The sequence below is a fragment of the Bipolaris oryzae genome, assembly GCF_000523455.1.
Source record: "Bipolaris oryzae ATCC 44560 unplaced genomic scaffold scaffold_25, whole genome shotgun sequence".
Lineage (NCBI taxonomy): Eukaryota > Fungi > Ascomycota > Dothideomycetes > Pleosporales > Pleosporaceae > Bipolaris > Bipolaris oryzae.
In genome coordinates, this window is record NW_006911301.1 from 109090 (window position 1) to 133960 (window position 24871).

General features: G+C 53.7%; 6 protein-coding genes across 6 annotated transcripts; 1 reads left to right on the top strand and 5 right to left on the bottom strand.

Annotated features, from left to right (window-relative positions):
* Positions 1-1581: 1581 nt before the first annotated feature.
* On the bottom strand, positions 1582-2104 carry COCMIDRAFT_87960 (uncharacterized protein; the record flags this gene model as incomplete). Its single annotated transcript, XM_007687067.1, has 2 exons — positions 1582-1808; positions 1885-2104. 2 exons carry the CDS (start codon positions 2102-2104, stop codon positions 1582-1584), a joined length of 447 nt encoding a protein of 148 aa, XP_007685257.1.
* Positions 2105-2831: 727 nt separating this feature from the next.
* Positions 2832-5798, bottom strand: COCMIDRAFT_87923 (uncharacterized protein; the record flags this gene model as incomplete). The annotated part of the gene is made up of 8 exons (XM_007687068.1): positions 2832-4280; positions 4333-4577; positions 4632-4788; positions 4839-4931; positions 4983-5162; positions 5246-5328; positions 5378-5581; positions 5633-5798. 8 exons carry the CDS (start codon positions 5796-5798, stop codon positions 2832-2834), a joined length of 2577 nt encoding a protein of 858 aa, XP_007685258.1.
* Positions 5799-13481: 7683 nt separating this feature from the next.
* Positions 13482-13688, bottom strand: COCMIDRAFT_87870 (uncharacterized protein; the record flags this gene model as incomplete). Its single annotated transcript, XM_007687069.1, has 1 exon — positions 13482-13688. One exon carries the CDS (start codon positions 13686-13688, stop codon positions 13482-13484), a length of 207 nt encoding a protein of 68 aa, XP_007685259.1.
* Positions 13689-17589: 3901 nt separating this feature from the next.
* On the bottom strand, positions 17590-21839 carry COCMIDRAFT_87780 (uncharacterized protein; the record flags this gene model as incomplete). The annotated part of the gene is made up of 3 exons (XM_007687070.1): positions 17590-18771; positions 18854-18967; positions 19332-21839. The coding sequence occupies 3 exons, from the start codon at positions 21837-21839 to the stop codon at positions 17590-17592; spliced, it is 3804 nt and encodes a 1267-aa protein (XP_007685260.1).
* An 806-nt stretch (positions 21840-22645) lies between these two features.
* Positions 22646-23455, top strand: COCMIDRAFT_87935 (uncharacterized protein; the record flags this gene model as incomplete). Its single annotated transcript, XM_007687071.1, has 1 exon — positions 22646-23455. One exon carries the CDS (start codon positions 22646-22648, stop codon positions 23453-23455), a length of 810 nt encoding a protein of 269 aa, XP_007685261.1.
* Positions 23456-24142: 687 nt separating this feature from the next.
* On the bottom strand, positions 24143-24723 carry COCMIDRAFT_87778 (uncharacterized protein; the record flags this gene model as incomplete). Its single annotated transcript, XM_007687072.1, has 4 exons — positions 24143-24177; positions 24263-24326; positions 24383-24495; positions 24663-24723. 4 exons carry the CDS (start codon positions 24721-24723, stop codon positions 24143-24145), a joined length of 273 nt encoding a protein of 90 aa, XP_007685262.1.
* Positions 24724-24871: the final 148 nt, after the last annotated feature.

Consider the following 24871-nt stretch of genomic DNA (forward strand, 5'->3'; position numbering starts at 1 on the left):
GAGACGACGACGCCAGCGCGGGCTGCGGGCTGCGGGCTGCGGGCTGCGGGCTGCGGGCATGGTACAGGTAGAGACAGCCAGACAGGGCGCTTGCATGCGGCGAACATCAGAGGCATGACATTGGCCGGCACGTTTCAACACAAGTCGTGAGCAGCCCTGCCCTGCCTTGCCCTGCCGCCCCGTGGTGGAGCCGGGGCAGTGCCTCGCTGTCCAAATTGCCATTTCATGCTTCGCTATCCTTTTCCGTCGCCAGCGACAATCAAGACGACGCCGACGACGACGACGACGACGACAGCAACCACGGACTCGGCTGCAACCGTCGCCGCCATGACAGTGTTGACGGGACCTCGCAATCGCTTGCGCTGCTTGTTTCTTCTTTCGCGACCGTTCTGCAGCCTCGCCCATGGGCGCAGCCTGCTGTTTCTACAGAAACGTTGCTGCACCGCTGCACGCGGTACTTAGGCAGCACAGCAAGAGCGCCATGCCATCTTTGCTTTACCCTCTCTTCAATAGCCTGGGGATCATCGCCAAACCCATTACGCGTCGCACCACATATAATCAGCGACCTCCCAGCCCCAGCACCAACGGCCTCTAAGACTATGTAAACCACTGGCACGCTACCGCACATGTGCACTCCAAGTCGAGGTGTAATGCCTTCAACCCTTTATGGCCGGCGTCGGTTGAGGCTGGCTGGCTGCATGTCAGTGTCCATGCCCTCTCTTATCGCGCCTTGGTGCTTCACCACCGTATCGTTGCCGCAAATAGCGTGGCGATCTAGCTCGTCTTTTTTTATGATCCTCCCTCGTCCTGCTCGCCTCCCCGACGCAGCTCTGTTACGGCTCTTTGACCAGCTGGCAGTCCTGCCCACGACATGGACACTGCCTGGACCAAACAGTTGACATGCCGAAACAAGACGTGCTCTTTGCACATGTCGTCATTACCACCCATTATCCTCCTCTTACGTGTTTAACTGACATCTGTCTGTCTGCCTGTCTGTCTTTGTGTGCATCTGCAGGCCTGCCGTCGAGGGGCGCGAGGCTGAGCTAGGGTGTATCCGAAATGAAAGCTCGTAAACGCGCAGCACCACCCACGCGCTTCTGGACTCTGCCGACGCTGCCACCTCCGCCCGTCGCTTACCCGTGATTGGCGCAATCCCGTCACCCCCAGCCGGCCAATCAATGCGCCCATGTCGCATTCCCCAGTACCGCAAGGCTGAGCCTGCCCATGCCTGAGATACCTGGGTCGGCTGTTTAATCACTGCCCACGGTACCGTCGACCAAGTCCCGTTCCCAAGGCCTGTCAACACCAGGCCAACCTCTCTGCAAGCCTGGGCTGCTCCGCTTCAAACACGTCATGGGCTCAATTTTTCCAATAAAACACCATCTTGATCGTCGTCTCATTGAACGGTTTGCTCCACTACCTAGCACCCCTACCGCTGCATATCCACCTTGCCATCCCAGCCACTACGACGTTTCAATCGGCTTTATTCGCGCAATGACCCTCGCGCCTTTGCCGGCCTGCCCATCACGTTCGCTTTGTGCTAAGTATAATGGCCCGGCCCCGACAAGCCCCCCCCCCCCACTACGACTCGATAGCCAGTGCTTTAAGCCCTACAATCCTGCCCTCTTTCTCATCCACCCCTACCACGTAGTACTCTACCCGCGTGCCTTCCAGCTCAACGCGGAACACCTTGACGGTACCGTTGGTCGCCAACTTCACCGCGTCAATCACGCCCTTGTACTGTGACTCAAACCCAGTCCCCTTGACTTCCTCCACTTTGTTGCCTCCGAGGAGCTTCGCAAGATCCTCTGTGCCCAGCGTTAGCAACTCCGTCTGCTCCTCATAGCATGAACATTAAAATAAGCACAAAAGGGCCGCCCTTACCACTAGACACGCTGCTGCCCTTGAACCCGAGCGCCACAGGCTCAAACGGCTCGTCAGATTCACTGATGTAGTACTCCTTCACTTCCTTGAGCCCGTTTGGCACTGCTGTGTTGACGCTCTTGGTCCCATAGCTCTTTTGTGATGCTTCTTTCACGTCTCCTGACCCCGTGTCTTGGTTCGCCTTGTCGAGAAACGCCGCGTAGTCGGCGTCGGAAGACATGGTTCGTATATGCGTCTGACCGATGACCCCGCACAATGCTGAGGGCGAGAATGTCGTCTTTGGCCGCTGAACAAGCTGCTTGAGTAGCCGTAGGTGGAGTCGCTCTTTCCTTGTTCTTGTGCTGCCCAAGGTACAATCAATCTTTTGCCCAGTTTCGCGTTGCAACGTCGTGCGACAAGAACAATGGTGATGTGTTCGTAATGTGTTCAACAAACGCTGTCCCAGTTTGCCCATGATGCTAGAGCAATGGTCTAGCCGTACGATGACGCAAATGCCCATGGCGCGTGGCCCTCCTAAAGCCGGCCAAGCGCAACCCCACTCTCACCCTCCATCTGAGTACCTACCACTATACATACTATGTACTACACACGAATTGATACTTTCACTCTCATCACGCGAGCACACTCAGAATTCCATAATGACTGCTATAACATTCTTGGCTAATTAGAAAATACATACAACACCCGCAGAAGCGGTCACACTATAATGCGCAGGGTATCATCGCCGTGCAGGAGAGCGTTATCCCGTCCCCCACATTCTACCTTGTCCTCAATCCAACTACAAACCCACACTCGGACCCTTCGTCACAAAAACTCCATCCCAGAAAAAGAAAACCGAAGTCATCTGAGCAAATATCACAAAACAAACAGTGTGTGTGTGCAGAAAAAAAAAGAAGACATGATGGGAGCCCTCGACGTGGCCCAAGTCCTGCCCTCTGCTATCATACTTATGGCTTTTGCTCAGCAGCAAGCGCATGAGTCACGCCATTGGTAGGCGCAGTGCGTGGGCTGCTCCTCTCAGATTTCGCCGCATTTGGCTTCGAGTCATCACCTTCATCATCGTAGTTCTCATCCACATCCATGTGGCGAGCAGCCGGTTCGTGGTGCTCAGGACGCTCTGGCTTCGATGTCTCCGACATGCGAGACAGTGGTCGCGCAGTAGCCATCGGAGGAAGCGAAGGCGGGTGGTGAGCAGCCTCGGATGGATGATAGCCATCGTTGAATCGTCTAGGGTCAGGGCCGTCCTGTGGGCTCTGGCGTGGCACTTGAGGCGACGACATGCGGTGTGGGGGTGTAGGCCGACGGCTGTGAGGCTCTTCAATCTTTTGGCGCTTTTCATCATTCGTAGGTGGCTTGGCGCTAATGTGTTCATTCTCCTCCCATTCGCGGTGTCTCTTTGGCGGCGCAGTTGGAGGGCGCTCATCACGATCACGCGCAGCTTGCTCAGCAGCAGCTTGAGCCGATGCTGGTGGAGGAGCACCACTAGCGATACCGCCACCAGTAGAAGGATCAGGGTGGTGCTGGTAAGGACCCTGATAACCGTTACGTGGGGATGCTGTTCGATTCTCAACGATAGGGCGCACTTCGGGGGCAGGGCTGCTAGGACGGGCACTGTATGGAGGGACAGCACCTTGTGTGGAGCCTTGGCTTGGTGGACCACCAAGACCAGTAGGTGGTGGGGGAGGTGGGGGAGGCACACTACCAGCGTGAGGCCCGTAGTTGGGATTCGAGATACGGGTAGGCTGGGGTGGCTGTGGTTGCGGCTGCTGGTGCACAGGTGGCTGTGGTTGCGCATGAGCCGCTTGAGGCGTGAGTTGCGGCGGCTGAGGGTGGTAGGGACTAGGAGCCACATGATGCGTCTTTGGAGACGGAGACATGCCGCGACGCATCGGTCCTGGGACAGGAGGGGGAGGACCGGCAGGGCCCTGAGGACCAGGACCGCTGGTGGGAGGGCGCGGAGGCTCTGCGTAGGGCCTAGGCGCTTCCTGCCTCGGGCTAGCAGGCCTCTGAGGAGCATGCTGAGTAGGAGGGCGGATGCCCTCGCGCTGCTCATATGGGTTCAATTGCTGAGGCGGTAGGCCCGGATCGCGAATCTGAGCAAGAGGGCGGTCCCAGCCAGCCGCCAAAGCAGGAGGAGCAGGACCTTGAGGAGGCTGCTGTGGTTGAGGAGCACCCCATTGAGGAGCAGCTGGACCATGAACTGACGCAGGCTGATAAGCCTGGGGATGTACATCCTGAGGTATAGGAGCATTGCCTTGATTTGGGGCCCCGGCAGACGTCTGTCCGTTCTGTAGAAGCTGAAGGCGAGCCTTGATGTGTACGTTAGATGGGTCAAGGTCGGCCGCGCGCTGGTATGCGTCGAGAGCATCGGCTGTCTGGTTGTTGCAAGACTCATACTGTGACATTGTTAGTGATGCGTTCTGAGCATTGGAGCAATGGGCTACTTACCAGTGTTCCTAGGTCGTACCAGACTTCCGAAATGTTGGGATTCAATCGAATTGCGCGAGAGTAGGCATCGAGCGCATCGCGGTACTGGTTGATCTGGTAGTACAGTACACCAATGCTGCACCAGAAGGTTGGGTTTCGGCCATCACGGTATACAGCTTGCTGGTAAGCCTCGTACGCCTTGGGGTACTTTTGTTGAGACATGTAACAACGACCGAGCAAGTACCAACTCTGTGCATCCGTTTGATCTAGAGCGAGACATTAGCGGCCGGCGCATGATCGTGGATGATTACAAGACTTACCAGAAGCGACCGACTTCTCAAGGTATTCAATGGCCTGTTCCTGGCTCGCGTAGTTTGTGCTTTGTTGGTGATGAAGCCATCCCAGCTGTTGGAGCACCTTCGCGTGGTTGGGATCGCGGTCCAGGACCCGGCGGTAAGCGCCCTTTGCAGCTTCGAACTAGTTCACGTGTTAGCTGTTGAAAGCTTTCAAACCTTGATGATACGAACCTCTTTCTGTTGTTCATAGACGTGTCCAATCTGGAACCAAATGTCCTCTTCAGTGAGTGGGCGGGGAGGGTTGGTGACGATATATTTGAAGCACTACGAAAAATTAGAATGTTTTCGTGCGTTGCAAGCTGCGATGATACTTACGTCCAAGCTCTGGTTGAACTTTTGCTGTTGCTTGTAAATTATACCCAGACGGAAGTAGATCTCGTTGGCCTTCTCAAAGGTAGGCTCCATACGCATAACTTGTGAGAAGGCTTCCTCGGCATGCTCCAATGATCCGTAGCGGTCATAGAGGATACCAATGCCATACCACAGTTTAGGCTCCTGGTAGGCGTTAGTTGGCTGCATTGTCTACAAGTCACACACAGAGAGAAAGAGAGAAAGAGAGAGAGAGAGAGGAAACATACCTTGGGATCAGAGAGGTGGTACAAAGCTTGTTGGTAAGCCGAGTAGGCTTGCTGCAGATCATCCATCATCAGATAGCAGTGGCCTGGTAGAGTTAGCAATGGTTTTGGAAAGCCGCGAGATGATGTTCTTACCGAGACTGCCCCAGACGTCACCGTTTGTGGGATCAACTTTCAGAATGGTGCGCAGGTACTCCACAGCGGCTGGAAAAGCATCTTTGGTGCGCAGGATGCAGGCAATGCCTTGCATAGCCGGTACAGACCATTGGTTGAACTTCAAGGCCTGTTCGTAACATTGCATGGCGCCGTCGTAGTCCTGCATTTGCTCGGATAGAGAGCCTGTTGCGTGTCAATGAAGGTTTAGAGCGCGCGCGACGGAACATTGCTTACCCATCTGTGTCCAGACGGCCTCGGTCAATTGACCCAAGTACTGGGATGAGGTCTTTGGCTGGTTCGCGTGGGGTGGGTGGCCATTCACCTGCGCGTGCGCAGGATGCTGGGCTACATGGTGTGTTGGTATGCCCGTGGTGGGCGAAGGCTGCTGGTGCTGGGCCATGATGGCTTGCTGCGACTGAGCTGCCTAGAGTGCGACGATTGCGCTACCTGGGCCGCGACAGTGGCAGGGCGGTTGATAGTGAGCAAGTGTCGTCAAGAGCGGCTGTGAATGGCGCCAGGGCGGCTGTCTGGGTCAGTTGTGAGATGGGGAATGATGGTGTTGATGATGGATGCTCACTGGAGGGTGCTGGGCGCGCGTCTTGCAAAGCGTGCCGGCGGGTGCGAGTCGAGGCGTGGAGAGGCTGGCGCGGAGAACGACAGCAGCGCGCAGAGGAACACGGATGATGTGGACCCCGACCTGGATCAGGCAAGTAGTATGCGATGTACCAGAGCTGGCGTGATGGCGCAGTGAGGGCTTCGGGCAGAAGGGAGAGGGAGAAGGAGAGGCAAAAGGCTGGAGTAGGATGCAGCCTCGTGGAGGAGAAGCAAGTGAGGAAGCAGCAGACGAGCGAAGAAGGAAGGGGCAGGGCGGTCCAACGCTCTTTCTCTGTGGGTTAGGGTTACTGGATGCGCCCAGGATGGGTGGGCTTTCATCTGTGCGGGACCATGGGCGACGATATCCTGGTAAGCGCGCTAGTGCAAGCCACACCGGGGTCCGCTATTTCTCTGAGCGACCCGTTGCCAGCAAATTGCGTGCCCAGCATCATCACCACCGACGCGCTGCCTATGCGCCCGCACCCTGTTCCTGCGCCTGTGAGACGACCGGTTTGGGGCCGCTCTCAAGCAGAAAAATAAATGCTCCCCCCAAGGCCCACGACACCGACACGTTGGCTGCAGCGCGCTCGACCGACGGCAGCAGAGCCGCCATGGGCGCCGTGTTTGTTCTGCTCCCATGTCGTGCTGTCACAGTCAGGAAACGAGGTCGTGGTCGATCCGGTAGCGTTCGTGCCAGGTTCAGCGGGCTCCGCTAAGTACTCGGTTGTGATGGATACGCTACCACATGGCGCTATATGCGCCTCATACATATAGTGAACAGATGAATCTTATTTGGCCGGTGTTCCAGCACCTATACATCATGGGCATCAGGGCGCCACTGGGTGCTGTCATTACTCAGGCTCGTGCCTGGTGTCTGGCAGCTTGGATCGCGCAGCAGCGGCGTTGTTGCACCACTTTTCCAAACGTCGGCAGCATGCCTAGCCTTCAGGGCTGGCTGGGTACAGGAGGAGCGCATATTGCCGTCATACTGGCCTCTAGTCCAAAATAAAATCCACCCCCCTCCCCCCCTTTGATGAAATTCTCCGCAAGTGGAATGTGGGTTGGTCAAATGCATAAAAGTCAAAGCTACGATCATCTTGTCCCGGGCGAGCTGCGAGGGCGATGGTTGTGGGCTGTGGGTCGTGGGTCGTGGGTCATGGGTCAGGACGCCTATCGCGCGCTGCTGGGAGGCGTCGCAACAATGCCATGCTAGACTGCTGCGAACTGCAAGCAATGCCCGGGCGGCCAACTTGTCCAGCTTGCAGGACGTACATGTCGGGCCATGGGGCGTGGCGGCGACTCTTGTATGCAGAGCAGACGAGGGCACAGAAGAGGGGCGCAGGGCTCGGGGCGTGTTGCATGTGCCACACAGCGCTGCGGCAATGGCAGCAGGCGCAACTGCGACGGTGCGGAAACACAGCTTGTATGCGCTGCAGCTAGCCCACGGCGTGTGACGGTGCTGACAGTTGTCGTCGAAAGGCTGGGCTCAGGGTGCCGGCACCGCGCAGGCTCCCTGGCACACAGACTACGGTCGCACGGTGGCACACGAGGGGCAGGGTGTCATGATTAACGACGGATCAGCGCCGCCAAAGCGGCAGACACACCTCCACACCTGAAGCTTCCGGTCGTCTGCTTAGCGCGCCTTGGCACGTCGCTGACGCAAATTGTCCTCCGCTCCCGCGTCCTCGGCAGAAAGCTCGTGTCACCCAATGCATCCCTGCCGCGGCCTGCAATCTGACAAGAGCCGATCATTTGCTGCCGCCTGAGCTTGTAGCCGGGATCTCGCGTCGCCGCCTCAGCCTGCAGGACCAGGCCTTTGGGGTCTGCTGCTGCTGCCGCGCCCTCGAGCCATGATTGCACCGAGGAGAGCGTGCTGGGCGGCGGCCTGCAGCCTGCAGCCCTCCCCCCTCGTCGTCCCCAGAGGCGCAGTGGGCAAGGCGAGCCCGGCGCACCTAAGGACGTGCATGCACGTCTCCATATATATCTGTATGTATCGACTTACATCCTTACTTACATACGTACGATGGACTATACTCTGTATGAACAGGTCTGGCGCGCCGCACTGGTGGGCGCTGGGGTGGCACGGAGAGGCGTGACCAGAAAGGACATCGGCCCGCAAAAACGCCACTCAGCGCGTCTGGGCTTGGGGCAGAGAACCGCAGCCACGTGAAACTTACCTAAGCGGTGTGGGCCCAGGGGCGAAGCCGTGCCGGTTAGCGAGCCGCCCCCCATTCTGTGAGCCACGAATGCGGAAGGTCCAGTGACTTTGGGGCACGTCCGATGCCATACTTTGGCTCGGAAACAATCTCGACCTACCAAGGGTCCCTAGATACATTCCATACGAGCACTCACTATAGGTGGGTGTAAGGCGGATGCGAAACACGCTTGTCCTTTGTTTCATGCCTGCACTTCCTCTCCACCACACCTGTCGTGCATTAAGGCCACGACGCCGGAAAATGCTCGGGCAAGCAACCACACAAGCTTTGCATTTTAGGCTTTGGCTGCTAGTGCTTGAGTGGATGCAGGTTGGCTTGCGAGCCCACTGCTACTCTACTACGTACCTACACACCACACATATATTGTCCTTCCCAACAGCCCGGTACTCTACTGTACACACGACGTCGATAGCGTCTCGGCCACTATAGTAATAGCCACCCCATCCAGAATGCCGATGTGCCGATATGCCGACGTCTATCTCTACTTGGTGAGATAGGGTAGTAGTGTACGATAGACAAAGGTGGTTGGGGACGGCCAGATGCCAAGATGCAGAAATACATTCTGACCATAATACGGATAAATGTTCGTCTTATGTCATCTTCATCGCGAGCAGGCTGGGTACTTACTACATCCTTCTGGCAGCAAAGGCAAAAATCTGACCAATGGAAGTAGGTCCGGCCTCAGCCATTGACATGACATGCGTGTGAGACTATGCCGGTTCGACTCTCCACAAGGCAACCATGAAGCTCAAGAGCGAGTTGCCATTGCTCGCATCACCAATCAAGCGTACTGGGCGCAGAGCCACAGCGGTCGCGTTGGTCGGGGTGATGCGCCATGCTTGTCACGACGATTATTGACGCCCATGACGCGTCCAAGTCTTTCTCTCCCTGCTGCCGTGTTGCCCTGTAAGGCTTTCCCAGTCGTAGTATCATCTACATCAACCGATTACTAACAGACGAACTCTGTCTCCTTAACGTGTGTACATAATGCATATGAACGCAAGTGGCCAACAGGCATATACAGAGATAGAAGTCTTTTCCTAGCAGCCCCGTCATCTGTAGTGCAGAGTACACGATGCATACATAAGTATATACGTACAGAGGTGAAAACATCATGAGGTCGACCACACCATCAATAGTCGGGCTTGTTGTGTTGTTGCGATCATCCGGTCCTGTTCTGAACAAGGCGCGTGCCGAGTGTTTTTCCTTTTTGACGTGCCAAACTACCCATCGGTGAACAAGAACCGATGCATCGATGACGAGGCTCTCAGATCTACACTGCACTGCACTGGCCTACCCGCATCGTGGCCCAAGTAGCCCCTGCCGTCAATGGCATGGTCACTACCTATACTAAGTACACGGCACAGATGGGTGGCTGAGGCGGGAGGGCAGTTGAGGCGTCGGATTGAATTGGGCGTCGTTCTTGAAGCGGCAGTAGCTGCGTGGGCTTTGTGGAAGGAGCGAGCCTCGTCTTGGCGGCGCCCCAGCAGGCGGCAGTCGGTGCGGAGATTTTGCTGCGTTCATCCTGGCGCCATGCTTTTATCCCAGTCATGTCACTGTCTTGAGCCTGAGGGCTGCCTGACGAGCCTGGCCAGCCTGGCCCCAGCTTGCTTCTGCTGCTTGTTGTGCTGTGCCAGTGCTACCCCATTGGACCTACCCCAACCCACCAGAAGCAAACATAGCCGCACAACAAGCCGCCAACACGGAATCCCACTATCAATAACGCGGATGGATGCGATGCCGCACCCACACGGCTGCATACTCGCGCCCACATGCCTACCGCGTCTGGCCTATTTAGCCAATTCTCCTTTTCCTCCTCAGCGGGATTCCGTGAACATCCCTTCCCACTTCCCCCCTCCCCCCTTTACCGCTATCCTTGCTATCCACCCCCCCCCTCACACAGTGTAGGATACCGAACCGTCATACGACGCTTGACTGCTTGCAGCCATGCGTCAGTGCAAGCTCGACACCCAATCTAGGCCATATTACTGTAAGCGGTGCGGGAGCAACAGTCGTCCCATGCAGATCCGAATTCATTAACAACGGTTCCGCCTGGTACCCCCGCGACCCGGTAACTTTGTTCAATCTGGCTGCTTACTTACTCTACTAGTACTACTGTCTACACGCGAGCATCCAACTATGTACTAAGTACATACTTACGTATGTCCTCCCCCTCTGCAACACTTTCCGGGAGAGAATGCAGGCGGCTAATGCGGGCGATCGACAGACCCCGCGTGGGCGAGACATGCAAGTGGTTGGAAAGCGCCGTTGTCTGACAGGTAGCGCATGACGATGCAATGGAGAGGCAAGAGGGAGACGACTCGTTTGCTGGTCCACAATTTGCTGCATTCGCTGCTGGTTCAGCAAGGGACAAGCATTTCCTCTGCCCACTTATCGTCCCACCCTGCGTCCGTCATTGTCCAAGCAACCGGACAATGGCTTGCCACACGCACACGCTCGAATAAACGGGAAGGCGCATCATGCAGTGAGTGTCCCCGCTTTCTCGCTTCGTACGCGATGCCGTGGTAGACAAGAGCAAATTCTATCATTATCGCCATCATCGCCCACTGCCCATGGCCCACCGGCCCTCTCGCTCCCACACCACGCCCGTCCTGCATCATGTGCAACCTGGCTGTGCACTGAAGCTGATGACTTGGGGGCTGTTGTGGGCGCAGCCACAGCCAGGGCCGGCAAGATCTCGGGGCAACCCTGCGACCACAGGTGGGACCACACGCTCCTCCCGGTGACATTGCCCGGGGTCGAAAATGGATTGCATTAGCAACCATGCGGGCTCTAGGCTGACTGAGCCAAGAAAAGAAAGCAAAATCCCAAGCGTCCAGCTTCGGTGGCTGATCCGGCACTTTCGCTACCACCTTGGTGTTGCGTGCAGTGCGAAAGGTAGTATGTCGGCGTATACCCGCTTGGTTCCCGATCCGATGGCAAAGGCTTTGGGACAATAACGTCATGATGTGCTCCAATGTGTACACCCTCGCGGAATATGTTTCTGCCTGCTCAAAACCTGCTGACGTGTCCATTTTGTTTCTACATGGGAATTCAAAAGATGTTTCCAGAAGTTTTACAATTTGCAATGACAGAAATAACGGCCCTGATCCATGTTGGCGCGTGGACCAAAGCCGCTACATGACCTAGCAAAGTCAATCCTTAGAATCCGCCAGCAGCCACAATCAATTCAATCACATCTGACGAATATGAACCAATGGGGGCCTCGGATCCTTCGAATGCAAGTACAAGCCTGCTTCAAGGCTGAATCGAAACCTTATATTCTGGAACCTATTTAAACATGTTGCACCTCGTTCATATCCCTAGTTCCGTAGCGACCAAACTAAGCTTTGTCACAAAAGGCAGTGACATTCAAAGCCTGTACATACCGGGCTAGTCAATGGCTGTGTACTTGGGAAGAGAAATGTGGAAAGAATTCCGGGGTAAGCCCTAGTCGACTGACAGGTGACGAGACGGAACCTGGTAGAACAAGTAGGAGTAGTAAGGGTTCCTCGCCAACCTAACGACTCAAGGCATACTTACTGCGCTAGCTATCCGTTCGTGCCGCGCGGTATCTACGTATCTCCTTCCCCCCTTCCCCTTTAGCGGTAGCAGACCGTTGAGATGAGATTAAAGCAAACCTGTCTCTCTCCCATGTTTAGTGCTGACATGTACCATTCCTGGATCCCCGAAACCTTAAAGCTTCACTTTCCTTCAATACCTGTATTTCCGTCTCTTTCCAGCACGATCTTTGTCAGTTTTGCTTATCTCCGAGTAATTTTTTTTAAATATATACAACCGCGGGAAAGTCATCGAGGACATTTACGTGCGTAACCTTAGCAGCTTGGAGTCCGTTTTGTATGGTTCCGGGTTTAACAAACTCCACCCCCGCCCAGTTTCCCACAACTCCCCAACTCCATGCCCTGTACTTACACAGGTACATAATATGCATGTGCATTGCGGATGACGCCTGAACCCAAGGCCGGCTTTGTCCCAACTGCATACTAGAGCGTCACGGCCAACCTCGTATCTGCCGACTATTGCACACATATAGTATGCGTTGCGTCTGTACTGTCCGGGGCTTCTCAAACGCCTGACGCATCTGTTGCAAGGCCAGTCTCTACTTTTCAAGCCTTCGGCTCGATGATCAAACAAAGGTGGGGAGCGAAAAGAGGGGGGGAGGAGGAGGGAGGGTCCGACTCGATACCCTTCCAACATGAGTCGCAAAGTCGATCGCATGTGTTGAGCATCTCCTCCTCCTTGGCACACACACACACATGCGCGCACATTGAAACGCATAAACATGTCACGATACCCTGACGTTGGTCGCATGAGGCAAGCACATAACATTAGACAAATTACAATACCACAGTGCTTCGTGTAAATAATGGTCGTGGCTAATTACATACCACGGACCGCATATCGATCCAGTTTTTTTTTGGTCAGAAAGAGACATAAAAAGAGAGTGGAGAGAGAGAGATTGCACTATTGAAATTATAACGAAACAGAGAGAAAAAAGAGACAAGCCATATGGGGGAGGAAACGAAATAATACAATGGGAAGAGGGGGGGTATAATACGCGTATGGTGTTCCCTCGTGGCTATTCCTTTTCTGGCTGAACAAAAATTCTCCCCACCCCCCCTCCGGAAAAGAAACCCACCCCCCCCCCATTTCCTCCTAAAAAAACACCGAGACGAATCGCCAAACGTTCCTAGCCCGGTTAGGATAAACGGGAGAAAGGAAGAGAGGAAAAAAAACGACATTTCATGTTTTGTTGCCCTTCGGACCGAAACAACTACTCGGGCCTTCTTTGTTGTCTCTCAGGAAATGTGGGCATCGCATCCATGGCTGATCGGAGAAGCCCGGTGCACGTGTTTGCTCACTTTCCAGGTTCCCTCTTGTTCCTACTTCTAGGTAGGAAAGGCCTTGCGTCGACCATACACGGCCTTTTGTCGGTCGACTAATGTGTTTTTTTGAGTGTTGGTGCCTGGCGCCTTGTCTTGAAGAAGCCGTAAAGCAAAGATTTTAACCCAAGTCTTCCCGAGAATGTCTCCCTTTGGGGTTTCAGTTTCCCCCCCCTTCCCCCCTCCCCGCGTACGTGCGTGCCCTCCGCCATCCATCCCTTCCGTCCTATCCGCCGCCCCCGTTGCTGGGCCCCTGGTCGCGCTTTCAGGCCAAACCCTCCTGTCCCCGCATATCTCGTCTTTCCCATGCCCACCACCACGTGAATGGACTCTTGAACTCTATGCAGGCACGCTTTTTTTAGGCTTCTCTTACTTGCTGACTTTTTTCCACATACACCCTGTACACATCCCCTGACTTCTGTTGTTGACTTTGTGCTCTCGCTGCGTCTCGGGGCACGGGTGGCCCAACCGTAGTTTTTCGGCTTCGTCGCAGATTCGCAGTATGGGCCCATTGTTGGGCTGCGGTTGGGGGATCCAGTGGTTGCACACATGTATCGTGTAGACAATGTAACACATGTTCAGATCGGTCGTATGCTTTCGAGAACTCGGATGTCTTGGTACTGAAAGACAAGATAATCTTTGGCAATCAGTATAGCAGGTAAGAACTAGATTGGACACCTTCTATGAGAGGGCTTCAATCCAATTATCTCGCTGCCTTGCGGTAAAGAGTAGGTGTAGCGTTTTGTAAGGCGCTCTTTCCTTTGTAATGGTCCGCGGTTCTGGAATTGACGACAACACACAATGGCTGATTAGATTCCTCTGATGCGCTACACACTGGCTCTCTAATTCGTTCGTAGCCAATCTTTCAAACCCCTCTCAGCATTACCGGAACGGCATCACAGCTCCACGGGAACAAGGCGGAACCAGGTGTACGATCAAAACCCAGAACACGATCAGAATATTAGTAGCTCGATCCAGGAGAGGGTGTCCAGATTAGCGAGCCTCTAATCGTTATGTATGCCCTCGTGACGAGTCCCACAAGACAGCCACGATCCAGTGACGGTAATGACGTTAACGAGGCGATAGGATGAAAAAGTAACTCTGCTACCCCAGAAAGCAATGGTGGCTCTATGCCGAGACAGAAAAAGCAGAGGAAAAGAGACTCTTCGAAGGGCTGAGGGGGAGGCAAAAATGATAATGAAGATTGGGAAGAGAGAGAGAAAGAGAGAGGAGGGGGAAGTGATGCTGGTGGTGGGGGAGCAGGAGAAGGGAGAGTAAAAAAGTAAGCTGGCTTGCTTTTCGTCCCTCCCCCCACCATTTGCCAGAAATATTGACCAGACATCATGATTAAGACTTGTCGTTCGTTAGCAACGAGTCGGGCAATAGAGTAAAGGCAAAAAAAGCAAAGACGCTTGGAACACAGGCGCTGATTGCACGGGCCAACGTCCTAGCCCCCCTCATCCTGCATTTCTGTTCACACCCTTACATCGTGTGCGACAGCCGCACCAACGTATCCCTTCTTTTTTACTAGGTCCTTCTTACGAGAGATCAATTTGCTGCCAAATGGGCTGACAAGCCTCAACAAGGGAGGTGACTGCTGACGGAGTATGTATATAGTCTTGATTAGTAAAAAAACGACGAACGTGAGCAAGGAACCATGGTATTGGTTCAGAGGGACATGACTAAACGACAGCTGTGTGGTGCGATTTTGACTTGCTCCCGAATCGTGGCTTGGTGTTGATGTTGACAAGGGTTTTTCTTTTTCCTTCCTTTTTTTTCCATCACTTTGCACGCGGGGGCCGAGGTAGCGCGGAATATGGATACTTTATTGTTTGTGGTGCTGGCATGACGTGCGACGGCGTGTTGCGAGCGGCATGTTTTGACTTTGGCCAAGATGTGTGAGATAAAAGGGGGGAGAAAGCAAAAGAGACTTCTCGCGAAGCAGTGACGATGGTTCGCGCTAGTCCCTCTGCAGGGAACGCGCGATGATCCCATCTCGTTTGCTGCGACCACGACCTCTGGTAAACTTTGCGAAGAACATCAGTCCAGACTTTGTCTTCGGCTACTGTTGTCTTCACACTCCTTGATCGTGACTTGTAAATTGCACTGCGACATGAAGCGGGTCCGCGTGACAATCGTCATCCAATATTCAGCTCTCGAGATTTCGCAATCAAGGCAAGCCCTGTGACACGGCTGAGCCTTGATGGCGGGTCGCATCCGCGTTTTCGAGAAGATACTGCGCAGGGAAGGATCGCAACCGACGTCTGGGCTAACGAATAGGGTCAAGTCATCGCTGGACGCCTTGAACAGCTATCAGACTGGATCGTAGATTGACAGGGTTTGAGACTTTGTATCCGCTAGATTGATAGACGCTGAGATCTTCCCGATCTCAACCTACCTACATCGTTCCACGATTGCCGCCACAAACCTATTATATGGCAATGCTAAGTACATGGAGTCCAATCCTTTAGAAGGTGTTCGATCATGTGGCCGCACATCTCAAGATCGATCTGTGAACCCTTGGGTTCTACAAATCATATTCGATCCTCATGATTTATTGGTGCCTGAGTCTTACAAGCCTGGATCCCAATCCCAGACGTCTGAGACTTTGTCTTGCCCCCTTTTTGTCCGTCCATGTGACCGGCACAGTTCTTGTATCAATAAGACATAATTGTATTATCCGCTTTTTATAGCACAGCTGCAATGTATCATTGTATCTTGAATACAACATACGCGTCATCTGTCGTAAACGACTAAAGTGGAGGAAGCGTCTCTCACACACTGACCCGCTCACGCCATGGCTACTGCTACTCCCCCACTCAATGGCACCGAAGGATCTTCATGCATATTGGAACTTGCGTAAATATCCTACGCATAGGCATGCCTAATGAGGACAATCACATGTAGGATATGCAAAGTGGCATTTCCAACAAATATGCAATACCCCTAACGAGTATCACTGATTGGTAGGCATACTTTTCCGAGTATCCACCATGTATAACATCTTGCAAGAAGACCAATGCTCGTATTCGCATACCGAGGCGTGAGGTATTGTCATCCTTCAGCTCGAGGCAGGGCAGCCCTGTCAGTAAAATATCCGACCGTTCCGCTATTCCAGCTGCGAGAACAACTTGAGGAGGGTAAAAAGTCCTGGAGCTGTTCTTACCTGTGTGGCTTGAAGCGGTGAGTATATAGTTCCTTTTTTTTCGGAAAATAAAGAAAGCAGCATGGTGTTCTATTGAAACCACAGGGTTGTTATCGGTGAGGAAGAGCATGCCAATTCAAAGAACGCGCTTACAATCTGTGATATCGGTGTGGAAGACCATGGTCATTCCAAGAATGCGCTTATGCTCTGTGATATAGATGCTCTGAACACATGAGCACTCCTGCATGCCTTTTTTTCTTTTTCTCTCTACAGTTTCGCCTCCTAAAATTTGACAAATTGGAATCGAACTTCATCGAAGACTGATATCCATCTCCGTGATGGACGCGATTTCATGCGCTGCCATTAACTGGTTGCGTTCTCTAGGACCCCAAAAATCCCATGCGATGCCTATGTTTAAGTTGCCATTACTTGACGATTGGTGTTAGCTGATATGGGTTATCTTAAGTGGCTATACGGAGGACTTTTGGCTCAGAAGTTGGTCGAATAGTTATATAGTTGAGGAGAAGTTGGGAACGCTTCCCTAGTACCGAAACTTGAAAAATCCCTTCTGCATATCGAGATTCGAAAAGAGATTGATTTTAATTCTGGAATGGTCGTCCTACCTTGGAGGAATTGGTGTTTTCAGAGGGGGAGAGGTTCGAAGTTGCCATTACATAAGTCTCAATGACCGTATCTCGAACAAGTGATAATTGGAAAACATATCATTTGATGTCTAGGTACAGAAAGGTACATCGATGAATTGCAAAGCCACGGTAGAAAGCAAGGCTACAATGCTTACAAAACAGAGCATGTATATGCACGTCCATCTTCCATCATACATGCCCATTGTGATAGTCAAATCAAACAGCTCAAATGATACAAAACCATATATTCACAGTATATTCAGCGCGAAGTAAATCACACAAAGAAGACGGTAACAAAATTACTCACCAGCAGACTACTACAAGCATCCGATAAGGAAAAAAAAAGAGAAGCTGAAAGATGGATACATAGCACCCACTCAACTCAGAAGGGCTCTCATAACACTTAGCAACTGAATATAAAACTAGAAACCAAAAAATTGACATGGAAAAAAAGAACGCCCATAGGTCGATGATTCTCTCGACGCTTCCCCGTGCCTTGGTATAGCCTAAGTCCCTTTCTTCCCCAGAGAAGAGGATTAAAAAAAAAGAAAGCCAGAAAACGCCGCATAGATGCTTTATCCAATCGCCCATTTGATAGTACAATGTTACACCTTCATTACACAACACTCTCGCATGGCCCAGAGATACATGGCGCTGTATCAGCTTGCATATGCTTGAGCGTCGGACGCTACTCGGGCGATGCAGCATTCGCCGGCTCCACACTAGCACTCATCCTATTCCTGTCTTTGCCGCCGCCACCTAAGCTGAGTTTGATCTTCTTCTTCTTGGGCGAATCGCCGCCGTCGTCTGCATCGCGGTCTCTCTTACCCTCGCCCCTCTCGCTGTTTTCGCTGTGCTTTCGGTCGAGATCTGGTCTGCTACCCGTCTTGAGCTTGACTTTGAGGGTACCGCTACTACCGTTTGTAGATCTATCTCGGTCGGCCTTCTTGATATATGAACTCTTCTTCTTGATCTTGCGACGCTCGGGCGTGTCATTGTCTAGGCCGAGTTCGTCTGCGTCTGCATCGTCGCCGGCAGCGAGCTTCTTGGTAGGCGATATGCCTTTGGATTTGCTGCTGGTTTTTGGAGCTGGAACGTCCTGGGAACCGGGTGCGGGCGTGCCCATTCGGCTTCCGAGTGGCGTATTGCCAACACCCGAACCTGAGCCATTTTGTCCCACAAGCTTTGCCATTGCATTCCGCGAACTCTGTCGCCCGCTTATACCCAGGCATTTTTCCAAATGTTGTGCGAATCGCGTGATGAGCAAACTGCGCTTGCAGTTTGGACAGGTATGCCATGGAATATACGAAGCTGGCTTGCCGCCCGTGTTGAGCTTGATTTCTTTGGTGTCGCCACCAGCCATGTCTGTATCTTGCGATCCGGGTGTGCCGACACTCTCCTTCTCGGCATTCTTTTGCTGCTGCTTAATAAGCTCACGCTCCTTCTTGCTCTTGGCCATGTCGGTAGGAAACGGGTTGCCATAGACATCGTGACCCGATCTCTGTACCCAGGGGTAGAGCATACAGTACTCCTTGGTCAGATCGGGGTTCTGCATGCCTTTGCCCATGATGGGGTACATGAGGCGCGGCAGCTTGCAATGTGGACATATTATCTCAGGCGTCGTCTTGAGCGGATTCCCCTTGAGAAACACGCGCCCATTCTCATATTTCGCTGCTGAGGTCTCTGCGATGGGAATTGTTGTGGCGCCGTTGGTGTTTTGCTTCTGCGACTGCGGCTCGAGGTTGGCGAGGGCGATTGATTCAGCCTGGGTGGCAGCCGACTGCATGCGGAGCAGCTTCTCGGACCGGTGACATGATAGCGCGGTGCTATAGACGATGTTGCTCAACAGTTCGTCCAATATATCCGTCGTCTACGACAATGTTAGCAGGGCGCAATGACTTTGTCGAGGACGCATAACAGAGGAGGCGGGTTATGGGTGGAGACCATCATACCAGTTCTGTCAGCGCGTCCGACGGCAGTCCGACGGCAGAGGCGATGCCCTCGGCCTGGTCGTCTGCCAGCCGGTCCTCAGACATGTCGCGCTCGCTCTCTCTCGCTCTGTCGCTCTTTGCTCGCCGTCAACGGTGCGTGTTGGGGAGACGAGGCACTGGCACGGCACATGAACGGACATAGACACACTGAGACGTTAGCGTTAGTCGCGGGAGTTACCCATAGTACCCCTGTCCCCGGGCCCGATTTAGCGCAATGCACTCCCCATGCAGCCTATTGCGAATTTATCTGCCCTACCCCACCCCCATTACGCACACGACATGTAAAGCGCATAATATTATATTCCCAACGGTCCCAGTGGGACATCAATGCTATCTATTCTCGCTCTATAAGTACATATCTATCTAAAGTAATACTTGGCGCCTTTCACCTCACTTCCCATCTCGCTAACCGGCCAATGCTACTACCTGCTGGTCTTACAATGCACATGCGGTCCGACGGCGATATCCCTTGTGTACTCACAAGGCTCAGCATCCTGCCCACAGCCAGGTTGGCTACAGCAGTCGGCATGCCCTCTGCGAGGTTGTAGTTGCCCGTGGTGACAAAGCCAACCAGGTCCCCCTCGTCGGGAACCAAGGGGTAGTCCTCTTCACCGGCTTTGGGCGGGCTCTGTTCTAATTTTGGCGGCTCGAGTAGTCTGCTTGCAAGCTGCCTTTTCTGATTGTCACTAGGCCTAACACCCCTAGGCCTAGGTCCCTTCTTGTTTAGCATGCGCTTGTTTTCACCAAGTGGCATTAGTGACACCCATTTGCTTCGCAGCTCTACGTCCGCCGGTAACCGGTAGACGCGGGCGCATTCTGTTGGAGTACCACGTTGTACCATTGTGATCTTTACAGCGAAGACGCAGGTTGATAGTAGCCGGCTATCAACCAGAAGATGTCCATCCACGAGCCTTTTCGCCTCAACAGACGACAGCTGACGCAGTGGAGTGTACCCTTCCTCCGACCGCTGATGAGAGAAGTCGGCAGTCTTGTGCGTTGATGGTAAGAGTCGCAACCATTCACACGCCCAAGGCTCTCCCACTTCACCCTTCCTGCCGTTGCCAAGATCGATGGTGGTCCACTCTATCCGCTTACCCTTTGGGCGCTTTGTCCATTCGAGCTTCCTCCCTTGTCGCGCATGCAGTTCCCAGGCCCAACCAGCATCTGTATTGGGGAAGTCGTAGGGGAACTGCGGTACCGATCGCTCAAAGTCGACTTGACGTCGCTCTTTTAAGCCGCCGAACCGCGGGTTCCCGCCCGTGGAGACGGGGTAGCGCATCATCTGTCGCCATACCGACATAACACATTTCCACGGAAGCAGTATCGTCCAAGACCTGCGCTCTCGTGACGTAAATACGAGCGTCGGTATTTTTGGGTCCGTCAGGCGCGCCTCGAGGTCTTCGCCAAGCGTGCACGCGCTTTTTCGGCGATTGATGGATTTTTGAGATGGCATGGCTCGCTGGGCGGCCAGCCTGGCGTCCGTGTTGAACACTGTCGCGGCCTTTTGCGTCTGGTCGATTGGCCAGTTTGCTAGTGTTTCGGTCAGAACCGTCATGGACTGTTGATCTTGTGCTGTAGGTGTCGCCGAAGGAGGATCGCGGAGCCGAGGGTCTGTTATGTCAAATGCTAGCAACGCGCCCGCTGGCAGCGAAGCAACATCTGTTACCGGAGCTAGCATAGACCACAGTGATTGTGGAGCACCGGTATCTGTGTCAGAAGAAGATGATGTGGGATGAAGTACAGAACAGAGAGTTTCTGCTGCAGCAGGACCCATGATCTCGATGGAGCCAATCTCGAAACGGGCATCTCGAACAGTAACTGGTGGCTTCTGTACTTTGGCAGCCCTGATGACCTCGTTCCAGAGGGTCAAGAAAGCACTCGGATGCACGCGAATGAATGCCATCCTGTTGTCTTTCTCCGACTCTGGCACACACCAGATGATAGTGGCGTGGGCAATCCTCTTTAGGAGCATGTCCTCTCTTTCGTATAGCCAGCCTTCCCAAGTCCTGGTGCCATGCCTCCACTTCTTCGCTCTCCCTTTGTTCTGCCATGGATCCTCTGCATCTTCTGCGCCAAAGTGTAGTCTCTTCAGCAGGCCCGTCAGGCTGGCATCAGAGCCTCGGAGACTGATGGTGGACATGTAGCTCATGTCCCAGGCAACTGCCCCACGCTGAGTTGCAGCTCGGTGAGTAAGACGGTACGCCTTGGCGGCTGGTTGCAGAGGGAGGGCAAACCGCCACAGAGGCTCTTTGGGGTCCGTCATCCTTGCGCGCTTCGTATGCCACAGATGTGTAGGTAGCCATGTCTTGTCTCTTTGCCGTCTACGGAATCGCGAGGGAGGAGTATGAGGAGTCGCGAGGGTGGGGAATGTGCGTTTCGACTTCGTCTTTGGAGGAGGTGCTGGTTTTGGAGCGTCTGCGACGGGAGGGTCCATGGAAGTATCTCCATCGTGGTCCTGGGCGTGAGTTGCTGTGGGATTGCCTTGTTTCCTGTTCTTTGCGCGCTTCTCCCAGTTCTGCCTGCTTTTCTCCCGACCCTCCTTGCGCAGATGCTTCTTCTTGCCCTTGCCCGTACCGCTGCCGCTGGTGCCTCTTGAGACGGGGGTGTTGTCGTCCTTGGCCTCCTGGCGCGCCCGTTGTCGCAGTCTCTTGGGTACACGGGTGGGATTGTGACTCGCAGTTCTCCTGCGCAACTCTCTGGGGACATCTTGGAAGGCGCGCCGCGACAGGGCGTTCTTGGCTACTTTGATGGCGCCTTCCAGCGACCTGATTTCGTTTTCGTGCGACTTGAGAAAATTTGCAACGTTGATCTCGCCATTGGGATACGCGTTGCTGGTGGGCGTCGCGGGGATGACATGCTGGGGTCTTTGGGGGAAGCGGGCGCGTTTGGGGGCATTGGAGGGCCCTGCGGTGGAAGCGTGCTTCCTCTTCTTTGCATTGTCTGCCATGGCCACCAGTCGTCGTCGCCGTCAGCTGCCTAGTTCTATGCTTAGAATGACGACGACAACGGCAACGGTGAGCTACTACCTACTCTGTGCTGGGCTGGGAGGAAAGTAATTCGTAGTGGGGCGGTTATGGTGATTTCGCTTCGTCGGCAGCGGAAAAACTCTAAATGGGTCTAATGTAGCCCATCTAGTGTGAGCCTTACGAGCGCTTCAGCTGTCATTGGTGCTTGGCCAAGTCCCCCTGCCAACAGGCCACTAATCATGCGTGGATGCCATCGGTAATGATGGCGCTAGCCGCATCCCCACACCAACCGCGGAGCGCGCGCAGTTGCATGCATTCCAGTTGCAGTTGTGATCACGGTAGCACGTGCCATGCCCGAGCAGACCGAGCGTCGGTCGAATGTTAGCTGGACCCTCACCCCTCAGCACTGACGCGTCAGAGTCATCCAAACACCCAGCCCAGCAACTGTATTTCGTTTCATCCTAAGCCCCCTAGCTTAATCATTAAATTATGTCCATTCACAACATCCTCATTTCGCGAGCTTGCGGCGAGGCTCCACTTTCTGGCCGCCCTGGTGATTACAACGTTCCCCTGCATTGTGCGCAGCTACTGCTGTGCCCTGTCCCTCTCGTGTCTTAGACAAGGCGTGCGCTTTCATGTTTTCTTCACCCGGCCTGACCACAACAACATCACCACCACCACCCCCTCTGCACACACAGTGACGAGCATTATTACCTGAGCCCCCCATTGTTCTTCCACGCCCTCGACCTGCTGTGTCTAGTTTATAATGATCAACTCATATTCTACCATGTCTCCCTCACCCCTGCCCTCCGACCAAGTGTGGAAGTCCAGCTTCAGTCCCTTCCGGTCCCCCTCGCCCGCGAAGAGATTCGCCCACGAGCGCAACCAATCCGAGGCAGTCCAGCGGCCACGGCCTATGAGCATTTCCAGCAACTCGCCAGCAGTCCAGCATAGCAAACGAGCCTCCATCTACGTCTCGGACGCTTCCGTCATCCTTGCCCAGCGCACACCCATGGCTTCTCCTATCTCGTCTCCCGACTCCACGTATGACCCCGCCCTTGAAAGCCCAGATGCCGTGGACCACTACGCCATCCTGGAAATCACTCCAAAGGCAACTACCGACGAGGTCAAGGCTGCCTATCGCAGGTTACGAGTCGTGTACTTTTCAAGCGATGCCAAGAAGTACCGAGCCCTGCAGGCTGCCTTTGACACCTTGATGAATCCCGAGACTCGTGAGGTTTATGATGCAAACTATCAACCCCATCCGGCTGCGCCTACGTCGCTTGCCAGCATCGGCGAGATCCTGGATCCCGGAAAGCATTGGCGACAGGACAGCGCCCACGGTGACGATTCCGCAATTGCAGAGGAAGAGGAGGAGGAGGAGCAACTCCAGCAATTACAGGAGGAACCGGAAGAGCAAGAAGAAGTACGCAATGACGACCCTAATTGGGGACTGAAACATTACAACCCTCGCTTTGAGCCAGTTCTCGGTACGGAGCCATACATGTCATACATTCCTCTGCCTACGAATCTGTTGCTCTTTTGTAGAGGACCAACATACGTGGGCAACTTTGCATTCAACGCACGGCCGAACTAAAGGCATCCCCCCTACCTCCTCAACTACTACCTCAACTACCTCATCCAACCCTCTCAAACTACAACACGTGTCGACACGGCAATTGTCGATTTTCTTTACGATTTCTTACACTCGCTCAAGCCTCGCATTTAACGGTCTTATTTCCTTTTTTATATCTTGTCACGGGTGGCAGTCTGTCTTTCTCTATCTCTCTCTGTGTATTTATTTTCTTTTGCGCTCTCCCCGCGAGTCACCATGTCCCCTTCCATCCAATCAAAGGTCCTTTTGTTTTTCCAAAGTTGCGTCATATAGATTGACCCTTAGATATCCCCTCCAGATACTGAATGATAATGTATCCAATATATAAATTCCACTCACCATACTTCGAGAATCAGTGCCTCAGCTGTTCACCATGTAGTTGCTTACGTGATATGTTTTTGAGTATGTTTTTTTGTCAGTTTTGAACGGCATATTGAGTCTGGTGTTAGTCAGGTTGTCAATCAACTAGTGAGGACCCAAAAGCAGCACAGGGGTCAATGACATCACGAAAGTGCAAGTGTAGCGCGTGGCGAATAATGCGAACCCAAGCTGCATTGCTGATATCAATCTCTATGATACAGAACACTAAGATGCAGATGCCAGTCTTTGGTTCTTCCTTTTCCTGCTCTACAAACTTGCTACATGCTACATCTCGTCTGAGCGAGCCGCTTACTGGTCGAGCTTTACGGGGAAGTTTCCGGCCTCTGTTGCACATGTCAGCTACTGCCGCTTTAGGGAGACGTCGGTGCAAGTGGCACGTGTGAAACATGGAGTATGATGGGCACTCACCACGCTGGTCGTCCCATCGCGATGTCCAGCCGCTGGGGCACAGAGACTTGTAGGCCAACTTGAACTACATCCGTCCATTAGTACACGCCTTGATTTCCCATGATTCTGAGCGATGCGCACCTGGTTGCAGGGAGCAAAGTCCTCGCCCTTGGCAGTGATGCACTTGTGGTAGTCGACGTAGTTTTGCCAGCAGTGCTTGGTCTGGTTCTGGTTGGGGAAGCGGGCATCGAAGCCTATATGCGCCCAAGTCTGTTAGCACCGCGTTTTGCATTCCCAGAGCTCCAGATAACCGTCCTCGGCGGGGGTTCAACTGTAGAGAGACTGTGGAATCGGCGTACCAGCTGTAAAGGGACGAGTTAGCTTGGTGTCTGCGATGCGCAGAGTAGCGGGAAAAGCTCACCAGTGACGAACTTGAAGGGCTTGGTGACTAGCTCCTCGCCGTTTTCGCCGTTGTCAGACATGATTGCGGTGGTGCGTCGGGGGTTATTCGAGGTGGTGGGGCGGCAATGGCAGGCGGCGTTGGGCAAAGTGGTGACGGAGGTGAAGTTGTGAGGTTGCGATCATTCCACCCGAGACGCTTTGTCCACACACAATTCGCTCGGCGTTTTC